We start from the raw sequence: 14,322 nt of genomic DNA, 5'->3' as shown, positions 1-14,322 counted from the left end.
TGATCTTATGCTACGCTTAATTGGGTGTGTCCATTACATCATTCATATAATGATATAATCTTGTTTATTAATAACATCCAATGTTCATGATTATGAAACTAATCATCTATTAATCAACAAGCTAGTTAAGAGGCTTACTAGGTACTCTTTGTTGTTTACATATCACACATGTATCAATGTTTCGGTTAATACAATTATAGCATGGTATATAAACATTTATCATAAACATAAAGATATATAATAACCACTTTTATTATTGCCTCTTGGGCATATCTCCAACACGTAATGCTTAAAACTTTTAAGTAATGACATTTATCGAGAAAACTAAGCTACAAGAAGCATCGGTTGTCACTGCGTGCGTCAATTTTTAATATATAGTATGGTTTTTGCCAAATGGCATGTGGTCAGTAAAATGTCAAACATATCCCAGCACAAGAATGTGAACAACAATTGGGCACAGCCAAGGATTTCCTCCAGCAATTGGATGTGGAGGATTCACTTATGGCCACAAAGAATTCCACTCCTTGCTCCAAGTTGAGAGCAGTCGATTCCACCTAGACCCAACTGCGCAGAATCTGCAATTCCTCTTTGGAAATTTTGACAGGAAAGACTGCCCAACAAATTGTCAGAAAAGACCACCTGCGAAAAAAAATATCAGAAAAGACCACCTCCCTATGGCGGCAGGGAGTGCCAGCCAACACGTGGCACCTGCTGAAAGGACACGGATGTCGCCTAGAGGGGGGGTGAATAGGCGGTTTAAAACTTTTACGAGATGGGCTTAACAAATGCGGAATAAAACTAGCGTTTACTTTGTCAAGCCCAAAGCCTATATACTATGGTTCACCTATGTGCACCAACAACTTATTCTAAGCAATACAAGCAACTATGTGATAGCAAGATATATAAACTTATGCTAAGCAATACAAGCAACTATGTGATAGCAAGATATATAACTTCAAGCACGATGGCTATCACAAGGTAAGGTGCATAAGTAAAGAGCTCGGGTATAGAGATAACCAAGGCACGCGGGAGACGAAGATTTATCTCGGAGTTCACACTCTTGCGAGTGCTAATCTCCGGTGGAGAGGTGCGGTGGCTTAGTGCTCCCGAACGCCACAAGAGGCTCACCTTGAGGTGTGGTTGCTCGATGCACACCAACGCCACAAAGGCCTCACCCCAAGATGCGGTACTCACACCACACACCGAGCGCCACGAAGGCGTCTCACCTAAATCTCCGGTGACCCTCGCCACAAAGGCCTAGGACACGGTTCCACTAAGGGATTTCCTTCGAGGCGGAAACCGGGCCTTACACAAAGGTTGGGGCACACATCCACAACTTAATTGGAGGCTTGATGGCGTGTACAACACACGTCCGTTGGGAACCCCAAGAGGAAGGTATGATGCGCACAGTAGCAAGTTTTCCCTCAGAAAGAAACCAAGGTTTATCGAACCAGGAGGAGCCAAGAAGCACGTTGAAGGTTGATGGCGGCGGGATGTAGTGTGGCGCAACACCAGGGATTCCGGCGCCAACGTGGAACCTGCACAACACAACCAAAGTACTTTGCCCCAACGAAACAGTGAGATTGTCAATCTCACTGGCTTGCTGTAACAAAGGATTAACCGTATTGTGTGGAAGATGATTGTTTGCAGAAAACAGTAAAGAACAAGTATTGCAGTAGATTGTATGCGATGTAAAGAATAGGACCGGGGTCCACAGTTCACTAGAGGTGTCTCTCCCATAAGATAAATAGCATGTTGGGTGAACAAATTACAGTCGGGCAATTGACAAATAGAGAGGGCATATGACAACGCACATACATGATATGATAAATATAGTGAAATTTAATTGGGCATTACGACAAAGTACATAGACCGCTATCCAGCATGCATCTATGCCTAAAAAGTCCACCTTCAGGTTATCATCCGAACCCCTTCCAAAGATTAAGTTGCAAACAATGACAATTGCATTAAGTATGGTGCGTAATGTAATCAATAACTACATCCTTGGACATAGCATCAATGTTTTATCCCTAGTGGCAACAAAGACATCCACAACCTTAGAACTTTCTCACATCGTCCTGCATTTAATGGAGGCATGAACCCACTATCGAGCATAAATACTCCCTCTTGGAGTTAAGAGCAAAAACTTGGCCAGAGCCTCTACTAATAACAGAGAGCATGCAAGATCATAAACAACACATAGGTAATAGATTGATAATCACCATAACATAGTATTCTCTATCCATCGGATCCCGACAAACACAACATATAGAATTACAGATAGATGATCTTGATCATGTTAGGCAGCTCACAAGATCCGACAATGAAGCACATGAGGAGAAGACAACCATCTAGCTACTTCTATGGACCCATAGTCCAGGGGTGAACTACTCACTCATCACTCCGGAGGCGACCATGGCGGTGAAGAGTCCTCCGGGAGATGATTCCCCTCTCCGGCAGGGTGCCGAAGGCGATCTCCTGAATCCCCCGAGATGGGATTGGCGGCGGCGGCGTCTCAGTAAGGTTTTCCGTATCGTGGCTCTCGGTACTAGGGGTTTCGCGACGGAGGCTTTAAGTAGGCGGAAGGGCAACGCAGGGGGCCACACGAGGGCCCCACACGCTAGGCCGGCGCGGCCAGGGCTTGGGCCGCGCCGCCCTATTGTGTCGGCGCCTCGTGGCCCCACTTCCTTTCCCCCTCGGTCTTCTGGAAGCTTCGTGCAAAAATAGGACCCTGGGCGTTGATTTCGTCCAATTCCGAGAATATTTCCTTACTAGGATTTATGAAACCAAAAACAGCAGAACAAAGAATCGGCTCTTCGGCATCTTGTTAATAGGTTAGTGCCGGAAAATGCATAAATACGACATATAATGTGTATAAAACATGTAGATATCATCAATAATGTGGCATGGAACATAAGAAATTATCGATACATCGGAAACGTATCAGCATCCCCAAGCTTAGTTCCTGCTCGTCCCGAGCAGGTAAACGATAACAAAGATAATTTCTGGAGTGACATGCCATCATAACCTTGATCATACTATTGTAAGCATATGTAATGAATGCAGCGATCAAAAACAATGGTAATGACATGAGTAAACAAATGAATCATAAAGCAAAGACTTTTCATGAATAGTATTTCAAGACAAGCATCAATAAGTCTTGCATAAGAGTTAACTCATAAAGCAATAAATCAAAGTAAAGGTATTGAAGCAACACAAAGGAAGATTAAGTTTCAGCGGTTGCTTTCAACTTATAACATGTATATCTCATGGATAGTGTCAATGTAAAGTAATATAACAAGTGCAATATGCAAGTATGTAGGAATCAATGCACAGTTCACACAAGTGTTTGCTTCTTGAGGTGGAGAGAGACAAATTGAACTGACTCAACATAAAAGTAAAAGAAAGGTCCTTCAAAGAGGAAAGCATCGATTGCTATATTTGTGCTAGAGCTTTGGTTTTGAAAACATGAAACAATTTTGTCAACGGTAGTAATAAAGCATATGTATCATGTAAATTATATCTTACAAGTTGCAAGCCTCATGCATAGTGTACTAATAGTGCCCGCACCTTGTCCTAATTAGCTTGGGTTAACACTGATCATCATTGCATAACATATATTTCAACCAAGTGTCACAAATGGGTACCTCTATGCCGCCTGTACAAGGGTCTAAGGAGAAAGTTCGCATTGGATTTCTCGCTTTTGATCATTCTTCAACTTAGACACCCATACCGGGACAACATAGACAACAGATAATGGACTCCTCTTTTAATGCTTAAGCATTCAACAACGATTAATATTCTCATAAGAGATTGAGGTTTTATGTCCAAACCGAAACTTCCACCATGATTCATGGCTTTAGTTAGCGGCCCAATGTTCTTCTCTAACAAGATGCATACTCAAACCATTTGGTTGTGAAAACCGCCTTACTTCGTACAAGACGAACATGCATAGCAACTCACATGATATTCAACAAAGAGTTGATGGCGTCCCCAGAAAACATGGTTATCGCACAACAAGCAACTTAATAAGAGATAAAGTGCATAAGTACATATTCAATACCACAATAGTTTTTAAGGCTATTTTGTCCCATGAGCTATATATTGCAAAGGCGAATGATGGAAATTTAAAGGTAGCACTCAAGCAATTTACTTTGGAATGGCGGAGAAATACCATGTAGTAGGTAGGTATGGTGGACACAAATGGCATAGTGGTTGGCTCAAGGATTTTGGATGCATGAGAAGTATTCCCTCTCGATACAAGGTTTAGGCTAGCAAGGTTTATTTGAAACAAACACAAGGATGAACCGGTGCAGCAAAACTCACATAAAAGACATATTGTAAACATTATAAGATTCTACACCGTCTTCCGTTTTGTTCAAAACTCAATACTAGAAATTATCTAGACTTTAGAGAGACCAAATATGCAAACCAAATTTTAGCAAGCTCTATGTATTTCTTCATTAATGGGTGCAAAGTATATGATGCAAGAGCTTAAACATGAGCACAACAATTGCCAAGTATCAAATTATTCAAGACATTTTAGAATTACTACATGTAGCATTTCCCGATTCCAACCATATAACAATTTAACGAAGCAGATTCAACCTTCGCCATGAATACTATGAGTAAAGCCTAAGGACATATTTGTCCATATGCAACAGCGGAGCGTGTCTCTCTCCCACACAATAAATGCTAGGATCCATTTTATTCAAACAAAAACAAAAACAAAAACAAACAGACGCTCCAAGCAAAGTACATAAGATGTGACTGAATAAAAATATAGTTTCAGGGGAGGAACCTGATGATGTTGTCGATGAAGAAGGGGATGCCTTGGGCATCCCCAAGCTTAGATGCTTGAGTCTTCTTAAAATATGCAGGGGTGAACCACCGGGGCATCCCCAAGCTTAGAGCTTTTACTCCTCTTGATCATAGTATATCATACTCCTCTCTTGACCCTTGAAAACTTCCTTCACACCAAACTTCAAGCAAACTCATTAGAGGGTTAGTGCACAATAAAAATCCACATGTTCAGAGGTGACACAATCATTCTTAACACTTCTGGACATTGCACAAAGCTACTGGACATTAATGGATGTGACGCCCCAAAACCGGTACCATGAGGATCCCAGCGAATCCGCCGAAATCCGCACGATATCGATTTCAGGAGACGCACCACCAAGCGTCTCGTACACGCCGAAGCATGCACGCGATGCGGGTGGAATCAATCACGAGAGGTAACATTACAACATGATTACAATACAGCCCACAAGAAACAGATATATTACAACAACGACTCCAACGAGTCAAGATACAAATATACAATACAAAGATCCAAATCATACAGAAGATCAAATACGTCCGAGTACGGACAAGATACAAATTGGAATAAGAGTCCTGAAGATAACCAGTGGCGTCCATAACCTGCCTGTGCCAAGCGGAAGGGTAACCTTGCTAGCGTCGTCTTCATCGAACATATCTTCATACCTGCCCTTATATCCCGTAGAAGCAGCAATAAGTACGGGTTCGTACTTAACAAGACTTCAAGACGTATAAGCATTCGTCAACCGATCGTCCTTTGTACTTGAGGCACGCAGGGGACTTAGAGGACGCAAGAGGAACGTCATAGGCAATATGGTGGGGTTAAGCGGCAGCGCGCAAGCACTAAAAACCTATAGAGACACTCTACAACAGTCGTCTAAACAGAGAAGATGAGAGAGCGTAACTAACAGTTCTATACTCTGCAAACATAACACAGCCGATATGTTCCCCCTTCGCCAAGAAGTACTGGCAAAGGCGCTCACACTGTTGACAAGTTTTAACCATTTATTATTAGAGTTGCGCTAAGTTACTACACCAGTTATTATGATTGAAGCAACATGTGTAAGTTGTCTATGGTCGAGTCATACAGCTCCAAGTCGTCCATAATCATGACGCGGCTTATCGATAAGATTTTACCCTGCAGGGGTGCCCAAATGTGCCCACACGCACGATCAAACCACTTACGACAGGTGGAAATCACGACTCGCACTCTCCTTCACGACAACAATGTCCAGGAAGCCACCTAACTAAGTTAAACCCGTGTCGAAGTCCGGCCGTATCTCCGAAGCGGACCTAGCTGTTTGCGACAGCGTACTAGGTGGTTTAAACACACACTGGGGCGATAAACCACTTCGCAGCGGCTCCGCGACCTATACGTGCATACCAGAAACAAGGGATACAAGGCACCCAGGGGCTTCCCAAAATAAATAAGTAACAGGCTGGCATGCACGCAACAACAAATGGTAAAACATTACGAACTAGTTGTGGCCACTGGACAAAGTCAGAGATTCCTAAAGGGTCGAGGGGAGACCCAGAAGCATACCCACGTGTGGTTAGAGCGCTCAGTCTCGGAACAGATAACAAGAACTCGGGGTCCTAGGTTTTAAGGAAACACAAGTGAGCCGTCATAAAACGAGCAACTGACCCACCGATGCCTCCGCTTAACAATTATTAACAAGTAACCATGATTTCCTCAACAGATATAACCACGTAGCATGTGTCATGATTCCCAACAGATAACCGATAAGATAGCGATAACGGTAACGAGATATAACAGCACTAGCATGCACTACGACTCGCAAGGCAGACCCGATACCAAACAATAGCCATAGGTGGTTGGTGGAGGCAATATGGGCTGCTTGAGGTAACAAGTGGAAGGGACACGTGACAAGAACGCAACTTAAGGATAGCATGAGGGAGAAGGCAAAAATAAAATAGGTGAGCGACTTCTGCAGGGGCAGGAGTATAAGGGAAATGCTTGCCTGTTATAGCTTGCTGAGGAACATCCGGAGAACTCGTCGTATCTCACCACACCACTTCGTGATCCTATCCGGGAAGAAGCAAATGCTGGAACACACAACGTATGCAAGTCTTACTACTACGGATAAAGAAGATCCAGCATGATCAAGATGATATGCATGACATGGCAAAGATGATGCGATGCAATTTATCCAAATTAAGCGGGATCAGAACCCGGACAAACAATTAGGGTTGAAGTTGCATTTTCTACCGTCAAAGTTAAGTGTTGATTAGCATGGTAAGACATGGCAAAGGTGAGCTACTTCAATATTAAACGGAGCGGGGAAACCATATGTGGATATCCGAAATACTCCGCATATATGTGAGGTGAATTACGCAAACTATCAAGGCGTGACATGATGCGATATGCAAACAGATGAATGGATGGCATATTAGTGTTCAACACATTTTTCTGGTTGAAAAACATATAAAACACTTTCTGTTTTGATTTACGGTTTAAAAGATATGATTTAGGTAAGAATTACACAATTCATGCATTTCAGAAAACAGTAAACGTGCAGAAATTTTGTAACACAAGAGAGGCTAGCCGTAGCCACTGACCTGCGGAGGGCAGGGGCGACTAGGCGCTGACAGGGAGCAAAGTGCTGCTGCGCTGGGGCTACGAACTGATCCCGGCTATCAGCAGAAAAACAAAGAACAGATTATTAAAAAGGAGGCCTTGCATGACTTGGGATTGAACACAGGATCACACGGATGCATGGAAGAGAACGAACCAGTACGCCTGGCTTCAGATCACGTCGATTTGGAATGCTCAATTTAATTGAGCGAACAAGGCAGAGACTTGTCTCATTAGCCGGCCTGGTTAAACAAATGCACAAAAAGGGTTGGCTTTGATTAGCCCGAGTGGGGACTTAACCCAGGAACCTCACGACTGAAACAAAGGAACAGAGCAGATGATCTAGAGCACAGACGTTCAGATTGTATAGACGCAAGATAGTATGGATTGAGCGGATGCAGAGACTTGCCCATGCACGACGCGGATGCAGAGGTAGGGACGCTGTCGGGCGACGGAAACAGACGGAGCCGGCCGGCCGGAGGCGTCGACGGCGTTCTGCGCTTTGCCATGCCGTGGCTTGGATACCGGCGTTCGTTACTGGCTTGCTGCATGCGTGAAAGCGAAAACAAAATCATCACGAGTTGAAGCTCCTTTCCATCCCGACCATGCACGGGACGAAAACAAACGGAGAGATAAAGCTAGATTGCTGCTCACTGTGAAGGGGATGAAGTGGAGCACCACGTCCTGGAGAAACCGGAGGGAGTTGGCGACAAAGACACCGAGAGAAACAGCCAGGCACTCGCAGTTGCTGAAGGCGGACATGGTCGTGGACGTCCGGGTCGACGGCGGCAGGGACGGCACGGAGAAGAGCACAGGCGGCGCTCTGGAAAACGAGGCGCACCGCTGCAAGGTCGGGGACGACGACACGGACGTCAGCGACATCCTGGAGGTCATGGCGACGGCGCGGAGCAGCGCCTGGACGCAGAGAGGAAGATCGGCGCGTCGGGGCTCGAAGGGAACGCGGGCAGACGAAGGCGCGGTGCAGAACTTGGATACGCTGCTGGCGGCGACCAGCTCGGACGGTAACCGGAGCGTTTGGTAGGAGGCCGACGGAACGGAGTGCAGCCGCAGGGAGGCGCGCGTGGCCGTGGTGGTGCAGAGGCAGAGAGCAAGAGCAAGAGCGGCGGCGGCAGAGAAAGGAGGGGCAATAGGCTAGGGTTGCAGGCTTGGAGGCAAGAGGAATTTTATAGGGAAGGCAGAAGAAGCAGCAGCCGTCCCATCGACGTGACAGCGATGTGAGGATGCCTGGATGCACTGCCGTACGACGAAGGAGGAGCAGATGTGCAGCGCTGGTGTTGGTGGGCTGCTGCGCTGTACATGGACCAAGAAGTAAACTGGGCTGCGGGGCTTCTTTCCATCTCTTCTATTTCTTCTGTCTTCTTTTGATTTGTCTCGCTGAATTCTCCCAGGAAGCAACAAGGAGAAGAGGGAATGATTTTAGGGAAGGAAGGTTCACAAAAAAAATACTTTCGAAACATTTAATTTTGAATTAACAAGTTTTCAAATATTTTTCGAAATGCTTATGTTGAATTAAAATAAGAATGAGGAAGGTTTTTATATAACCCTAGGATTAATTTGCAAAACAAATTAGGGTTGCACAAAATATTTTTTTGGTCTTTTCAGAACATGCAAGGTGATATGATGCAGGATGATGCACGACGTCAGAATGACGCGAAAAACAACACAACAAACGAAAATCTAATTGGGGTATTTTTCTGGACCGTTACAATCGACACCACTAACAAGGAACCTCGCCCCGAGGTTCCACGTCAACCTAAGGGGGAGTTGGTTAAACTATCGGATCTTCTTGTACCATGTTGACAAACACCCGACCATGGCGTGGAACCTTCTTCTGTCGAGGTGTTGGTCTTCTCGACACCACTAACAAGAAGTCGTTGTCCCGTTGTTGATGATGCGCTTCTGTTGGTATCCTCCGAAGATCGGACCTATTAGGATAAGGCAAAGATCGTCCAACCCACGTGGATACCTAAGACTCAGAAAACTCAGATAAGAGAGAAGACTCAAAACTCGTAAAGATAAGAGGAGAAAGAATCGAGGTAAGGAGAAAAATCAGAGCTAATCAGATCTATCCAACGAATTTTAGAAAATAGGTTTTGACACGCTAAACTTAACGATCGTTGGCAAGGTTATCCTAAAGGCTGGACTAGTGGGGTACCGTCAACCTGATGCTCTGATACCAACTTGTGACGCCCCAAAACCGGTACCATGAGGATCCCAGCGAATCCGCCGAAATCCGCACGATATCGATTTCAGGAGACGCACCACCAAGCGTCTCGTACACGCCGAAGCATGCACGCGATGCGGGTGGAATCAATCACGAGAGGTAACATTACAACATGATTACAATACAGCCCACAAGAAACAGATATATTACAACAACGACTCCAACGAGTCAAGATACAAATATACAATACAAAGATCCAAATCATACAGAAGATCAAATACGTCCGAGTACGGACAAGATACAAATTGGAATAAGAGTCCTGAAGATAACCAGTGGCGTCCATAACCCCGCCTGTGCCAAGCGGAAGGGTAACCTTGCTAGCGTCGTCTTCATCGAACATATCTTCATACCTGCCCGGTTATATCCCGTAGAAGCAGCAATAAGTACGGGTTCGTACTTAACAAGACTTCAAGACGTATAAGCATTCGTCAACCAGTCGTCCTTTGTACTTGAGGCACGCAGGGGACTTAGAGGACGCAAGAGGAACGTCATAGGCAATATGGTGGGGTTAAGCGGCAGCGCGCAAGCACTAAAAACCTATAGAGACACTCTACAACAGTCGTCTAAACAGAGAAGATGAGAGAGCGTAACTAACAGTTCTATACTCTGCAAACATAACACAGCCGATATGTTCCCCCTTCGCCAAGAAGTACTGGCAAAGGCGCTCACACTGTTGACAAGTTTTAACCATTTATTATTAGAGTTGCGCTAAGTTACTACACCAGTTATTATGATTGAAGCAACATGTGTAAGTTGTCTATGGTCGAGTCATACAGCTCCAAGTCGTCCATAACCGCGGACGCGGCTTATCGATAAGATTTTACCCTGCAGGGGTGCCCAAATGTGCCCACACGCACGATCAAACCACTTACGACAGGTGGAAATCACGACTCGCACTCTCCTTCACGACAACAATGTCCAGGAAGCCACCTAACTAAGTTAAACCCGTGTCGAAGTCCGGCCGTATCTCCGAAGCGGACCTAGCTGTTTGCGACAGCGTACTAGGTGGTTTAAACACACACTGGGGCGATAAACCACTTCGCAGCGGCTCCGCGACCTATACGTGCATACCAGAAACAAGGGATACAAGGCACCCAGGGGCTTCCCAAAATAAATAAGTAACAGGCTGGCATGCACGCAACAACAAATGGTAAAACATTACGAACTAGTTGTGGCCACTGGACAAAGCTGTAGATTCCGGCAGTGGTCGAGGGGAGACCCAGAAGCATACCCACGTGTGGTTAGAGCGCTCAGTCTCGGAACAGATAACAAGAACTCGGGGTCCTAGGTTTTAAGGAAACACAAGTGAGCCGTCATAAAACGAGCAACTGACCCACCGATGCCTCCGCTTAACAATTATTAACAAGTAACCATGATTTCCTCAACAGATATAACCACGTAGCATGTGTCATGATTCCCAACAGATAACCGATAAGATAGCGATAACGGTAACGAGATATAACAGCACTAGCATGCACTACGACTCGCAAGGCAGACCCGATACCAAACAATAGCCATAGGTGGTTGGTGGAGGCAATATGGGCTGCTTGAGGTAACAAGTGGAAGGGACACGTGACAAGAACGCAACTTAAGGATAGCATGAGGGAGAAGGCAAAAATAAAATAGGTGAGCGACTTCTGCAGGGGCAGGAGTATAAGGGAAATGCTTGCCTGTTATAGCTTGCTGAGGAACATCCGGAGAACTCGTCGTATCTCACCACACCACTTCGTGATCCTATCCGGGAAGAAGCAAATGCTGGAACACACAACGTATGCAAGTCTTACTACTACGGATAAAGAAGATCCAGCATGATCAAGATGATATGCATGACATGGCAAAGATGATGCGATGCAATTTATCCAAATTAAGCGGGATCAGAACCCGGACAAACAATTAGGGTTGAAGTTGCATTTTCTACCGTCAAAGTTAAGTGTTGATTAGCATGGTAAGACATGGCAAAGGTGAGCTACTTCAATATTAAACGGAGCGGGGAAACCATATGTGGATATCCGAAATACTCCGCATATATGTGAGGTGAATTACGCAAACTATCAAGGCGTGACATGATGCGATATGCAAACAGATGAATGGATGGCATATTAGTGTTCAACACATTTTTCTGGTTGAAAAACATATAAAACACTTTCTGTTTTGATTTACGGTTTAAAAGATATGAATTAGGTAAGAATTACACAATTCATGCATTTCAGAAAACAGTAAACGTGCAGAAATTTTGTAACACAAGAGAGGCTAGCCGTAGCCACTGACCTGCGGAGGGCAGGGGCGACTAGGCGCTGACAGGGAGCAAAGTGCTGCTGCGCTGGGGCTACGAACTGATCCCGGCTATCAGCAGAAAAACAAAGAACAGATTATTAAAAAGGAGGCCTTGCATGACTTGGGATTGAACACAGGATCACACGGATGCATGGAAGAGAACGAACCAGTACGCCTGGCTTCAGATCACGTCGATTTGGAATGCTCAATTTAATTGAGCGAACAAGGCAGAGACTTGTCTCATTAGCCGGCCTGGTTAAACAAATGCACAAAAAGGGTTGGCTTTGATTAGCCCGAGTGGGGACTTAACCCAGGAACCTCACGACTGAAACAAAGGAACAGAGCAGATGATCTAGAGCACAGACGTTCAGATTGTATAGACGCAAGATAGTATGGATTGAGCGGATGCAGAGACTTGCCCATGCACGACGCGGATGCAGAGGTAGGGACGCTGTCGGGCGACGGAAACAGACGGAGCCGGCCGGCCGGAGGCGTCGACGGCGTTCTGCGCTTTGCCATGCCGTGGCTTGGATACCGGCGTTCGTTACTGGCTTGCTGCATGCGTGAAAGCGAAAACAAAATCATCACGAGTTGAAGCTCCTTTCCATCCCGACCATGCACGGGACGAAAACAAACGGAGAGATAAAGCTAGATTGCTGCTCACTGTGAAGGGGATGAAGTGGAGCACCACGTCCTGGAGAAACCGGAGGGAGTTGGCGACAAAGACACCGAGAGAAACAGCCAGGCACTCGCAGTTGCTGAAGGCGGACATGGTCGTGGACGTCCGGGTCGACGGCGGCAGGGACGGCACGGAGAAGAGCACAGGCGGCGCTCTGGAAAACGAGGCGCACCGCTGCAAGGTCGGGGACGACGACACGGACGTCAGCGACATCCTGGAGGTCATGGCGACGGCGCGGAGCAGCGCCTGGACGCAGAGAGGAAGATCGGCGCGTCGGGGCTCGAAGGGAACGCGGGCAGACGAAGGCGCGGTGCAGAACTTGGATACGCTGCTGGCGGCGACCAGCTCGGACGGTAACCGGAGCGTTTGGTAGGAGGCCGACGGAACGGAGTGCAGCCGCAGGGAGGCGCGCGTGGCCGTGGTGGTGCAGAGGCAGAGAGCAAGAGCAAGAGCGGCGGCGGCAGAGAAAGGAGGGGCAATAGGCTAGGGTTGCAGGCTTGGAGGCAAGAGGAATTTTATAGGGAAGGCAGAAGAAGCAGCAGCCGTCCCATCGACGTGACAGCGATGTGAGGATGCCTGGATGCACTGCCGTACGACGAAGGAGGAGCAGATGTGCAGCGCTGGTGTTGGTGGGCTGCTGCGCTGTACATGGACCAAGAAGTAAACTGGGCTGCGGGGCTTCTTTCCATCTCTTCTATTTCTTCTGTCTTCTTTTGATTTGTCTCGCTGAATTCTCCCAGGAAGCAACAAGGAGAAGAGGGAATGATTTTAGGGAAGGAAGGTTCACAAAAAAAATACTTTCGAAACATTTAATTTTGAATTAACAAGTTTTCAAATATTTTTCGAAATGCTTATGTTGAATTAAAATAAGAATGAGGAAGGTTTTTATATAACCCTAGGATTAATTTGCAAAACAAATTAGGGTTGCACAAAATATTTTTTTGGTCTTTTCAGAACATGCAAGGTGATATGATGCAGGATGATGCACGACGTCAGAATGACGCGAAAAACAACACAACAAACGAAAATCTAATTGGGGTATTTTTCTGGACCGTTACAATGGATCAAAGAAATTCATCCAACATAGCAAAAGAGGCAATGCGAAATAAAAGGCAGAATCTGTCAAAAACAGAACAGTCCGTAAAGACGAACCTGGAAGGGGCACTTAACTTGCTCAAACGGAAAAACTCAAAACTAATGAAAGTTGCGCACATATCTGAGGATCACGCACGTAAATTTGCAGATTTTTTTACAGAGACTTCTGCGCGAATTCGTGACAGACAGCAATGCTGTTTCTGTGCAGCAATCCAAATCTAGCATCAACTTTACCATAGAGACTTTACTTGGCACAAAAACATGATAAGGAGAGGTTGCTACAGTAGTAAACAACTTCCAAGACTCCACAATACAGTAGCAAAATAAACACATGGGTTATCTCCCAAGAAGTTCTTTCTTTATAGCCATTAAGATGGACTCAGTAATTTTAATGATACTCACGCAAGAAATAAGAGTTGAAGCAAAAGAGGGCATCAAGAAGCAAATCCAAAACATATTTAAGCCTAACCCACTTCCTATGAAAAGGAATCTTGTACACAAATAAATTCATGAATAACAAAGTGGCAAGCATAGAAAAGCAACACAAGTGCAATTTCAAGATTCTTAACATAAAGAGGGGAAACTTAATATTATTAAGATGCATATAACCAT

The 14,322-nt window shown here is 45.5% G+C and overlaps 2 protein-coding genes across 6 annotated transcripts; both read right to left on the bottom strand.

Annotated features, from left to right (window-relative positions):
* Nucleotides 1-5,427: 5,427 nt before the first annotated feature.
* On the bottom strand, nucleotides 5,428-9,944 carry LOC139829881 (uncharacterized). 3 transcript variants are annotated; one of them, XM_071828066.1, is made up of 6 exons: nucleotides 8,072-9,944; nucleotides 7,827-7,962; nucleotides 7,575-7,659; nucleotides 7,402-7,476; nucleotides 6,804-6,888; nucleotides 5,428-5,487 (listed from the first exon to the last, which is right to left on the bottom strand). In XM_071828066.1, exons 1-3 carry the CDS (start codon nucleotides 8,309-8,311, stop codon nucleotides 7,613-7,615), a joined length of 423 nt encoding a protein of 140 aa, XP_071684167.1. In that variant the 5' UTR covers nucleotides 8,312-9,944; the 3' UTR covers nucleotides 5,428-5,487; nucleotides 6,804-6,888; nucleotides 7,402-7,476; nucleotides 7,575-7,612. The 3 variants fall into 3 exon arrangements, with proteins under 3 accessions (XP_071684167.1, XP_071684165.1, XP_071684166.1); XM_071828064.1 differs by having other exon boundaries at nucleotides 7,575-7,962; XM_071828065.1 differs by lacking the exon at nucleotides 5,428-5,487 and having other exon boundaries at nucleotides 6,510-6,888; nucleotides 7,575-7,962.
* An 8-nt stretch (nucleotides 9,945-9,952) lies between these two features.
* Nucleotides 9,953-13,487, bottom strand: LOC127342025 (uncharacterized). Of its 3 annotated transcripts, XM_071828063.1 has the most exons (6): nucleotides 12,601-13,477; nucleotides 12,356-12,491; nucleotides 12,104-12,188; nucleotides 11,931-12,005; nucleotides 11,333-11,417; nucleotides 9,953-10,012 (listed from the first exon to the last, which is right to left on the bottom strand). In XM_071828063.1, exons 1-3 carry the CDS (start codon nucleotides 12,838-12,840, stop codon nucleotides 12,142-12,144), a joined length of 423 nt encoding a protein of 140 aa, XP_071684164.1. In that variant the 5' UTR covers nucleotides 12,841-13,477; the 3' UTR covers nucleotides 9,953-10,012; nucleotides 11,333-11,417; nucleotides 11,931-12,005; nucleotides 12,104-12,141. The 3 variants fall into 3 exon arrangements, with proteins under 3 accessions (XP_071684164.1, XP_071684162.1, XP_071684163.1); XM_071828061.1 differs by having other exon boundaries at nucleotides 12,104-12,491; nucleotides 12,601-13,487; XM_071828062.1 differs by lacking the exon at nucleotides 9,953-10,012 and having other exon boundaries at nucleotides 11,039-11,417; nucleotides 12,104-12,491; nucleotides 12,601-13,487.
* Between the last annotated feature and the right edge of the window lie 835 nt (nucleotides 13,488-14,322).

Source organism: Lolium perenne, chromosome 3, assembly GCF_019359855.2.
Source record: "Lolium perenne isolate Kyuss_39 chromosome 3, Kyuss_2.0, whole genome shotgun sequence".
NCBI lineage: Eukaryota > Viridiplantae > Streptophyta > Magnoliopsida > Poales > Poaceae > Lolium > Lolium perenne.
Note: the sequence above shows the minus strand (reverse complement) of the source record. Positions and strands in the feature narration are given on the sequence as shown.

What these genes read in the sequence shown, in the direction of transcription:
- LOC139829881 (XM_071828064.1), bottom strand. Translation starts at nt 8,311, where the DNA reads ATGACCTCCAGGATGTCGCTGACGTCCGTGTCGTCGTCCCCGACCTTG. An exon ending in TCCACTTCATCCCCTTCACA is followed by an intron (nt 7,963 to 8,071) that starts GTGAGCAGCAAT and finishes TCACGCATGCAG; the next exon opens with CAAGCCAGTAACGAACGCCG.
- LOC127342025 (XM_071828061.1), bottom strand. Translation starts at nt 12,840, where the DNA reads ATGACCTCCAGGATGTCGCTGACGTCCGTGTCGTCGTCCCCGACCTTG. An exon ending in TCCACTTCATCCCCTTCACA is followed by an intron (nt 12,492 to 12,600) that starts GTGAGCAGCAAT and finishes TCACGCATGCAG; the next exon opens with CAAGCCAGTAACGAACGCCG.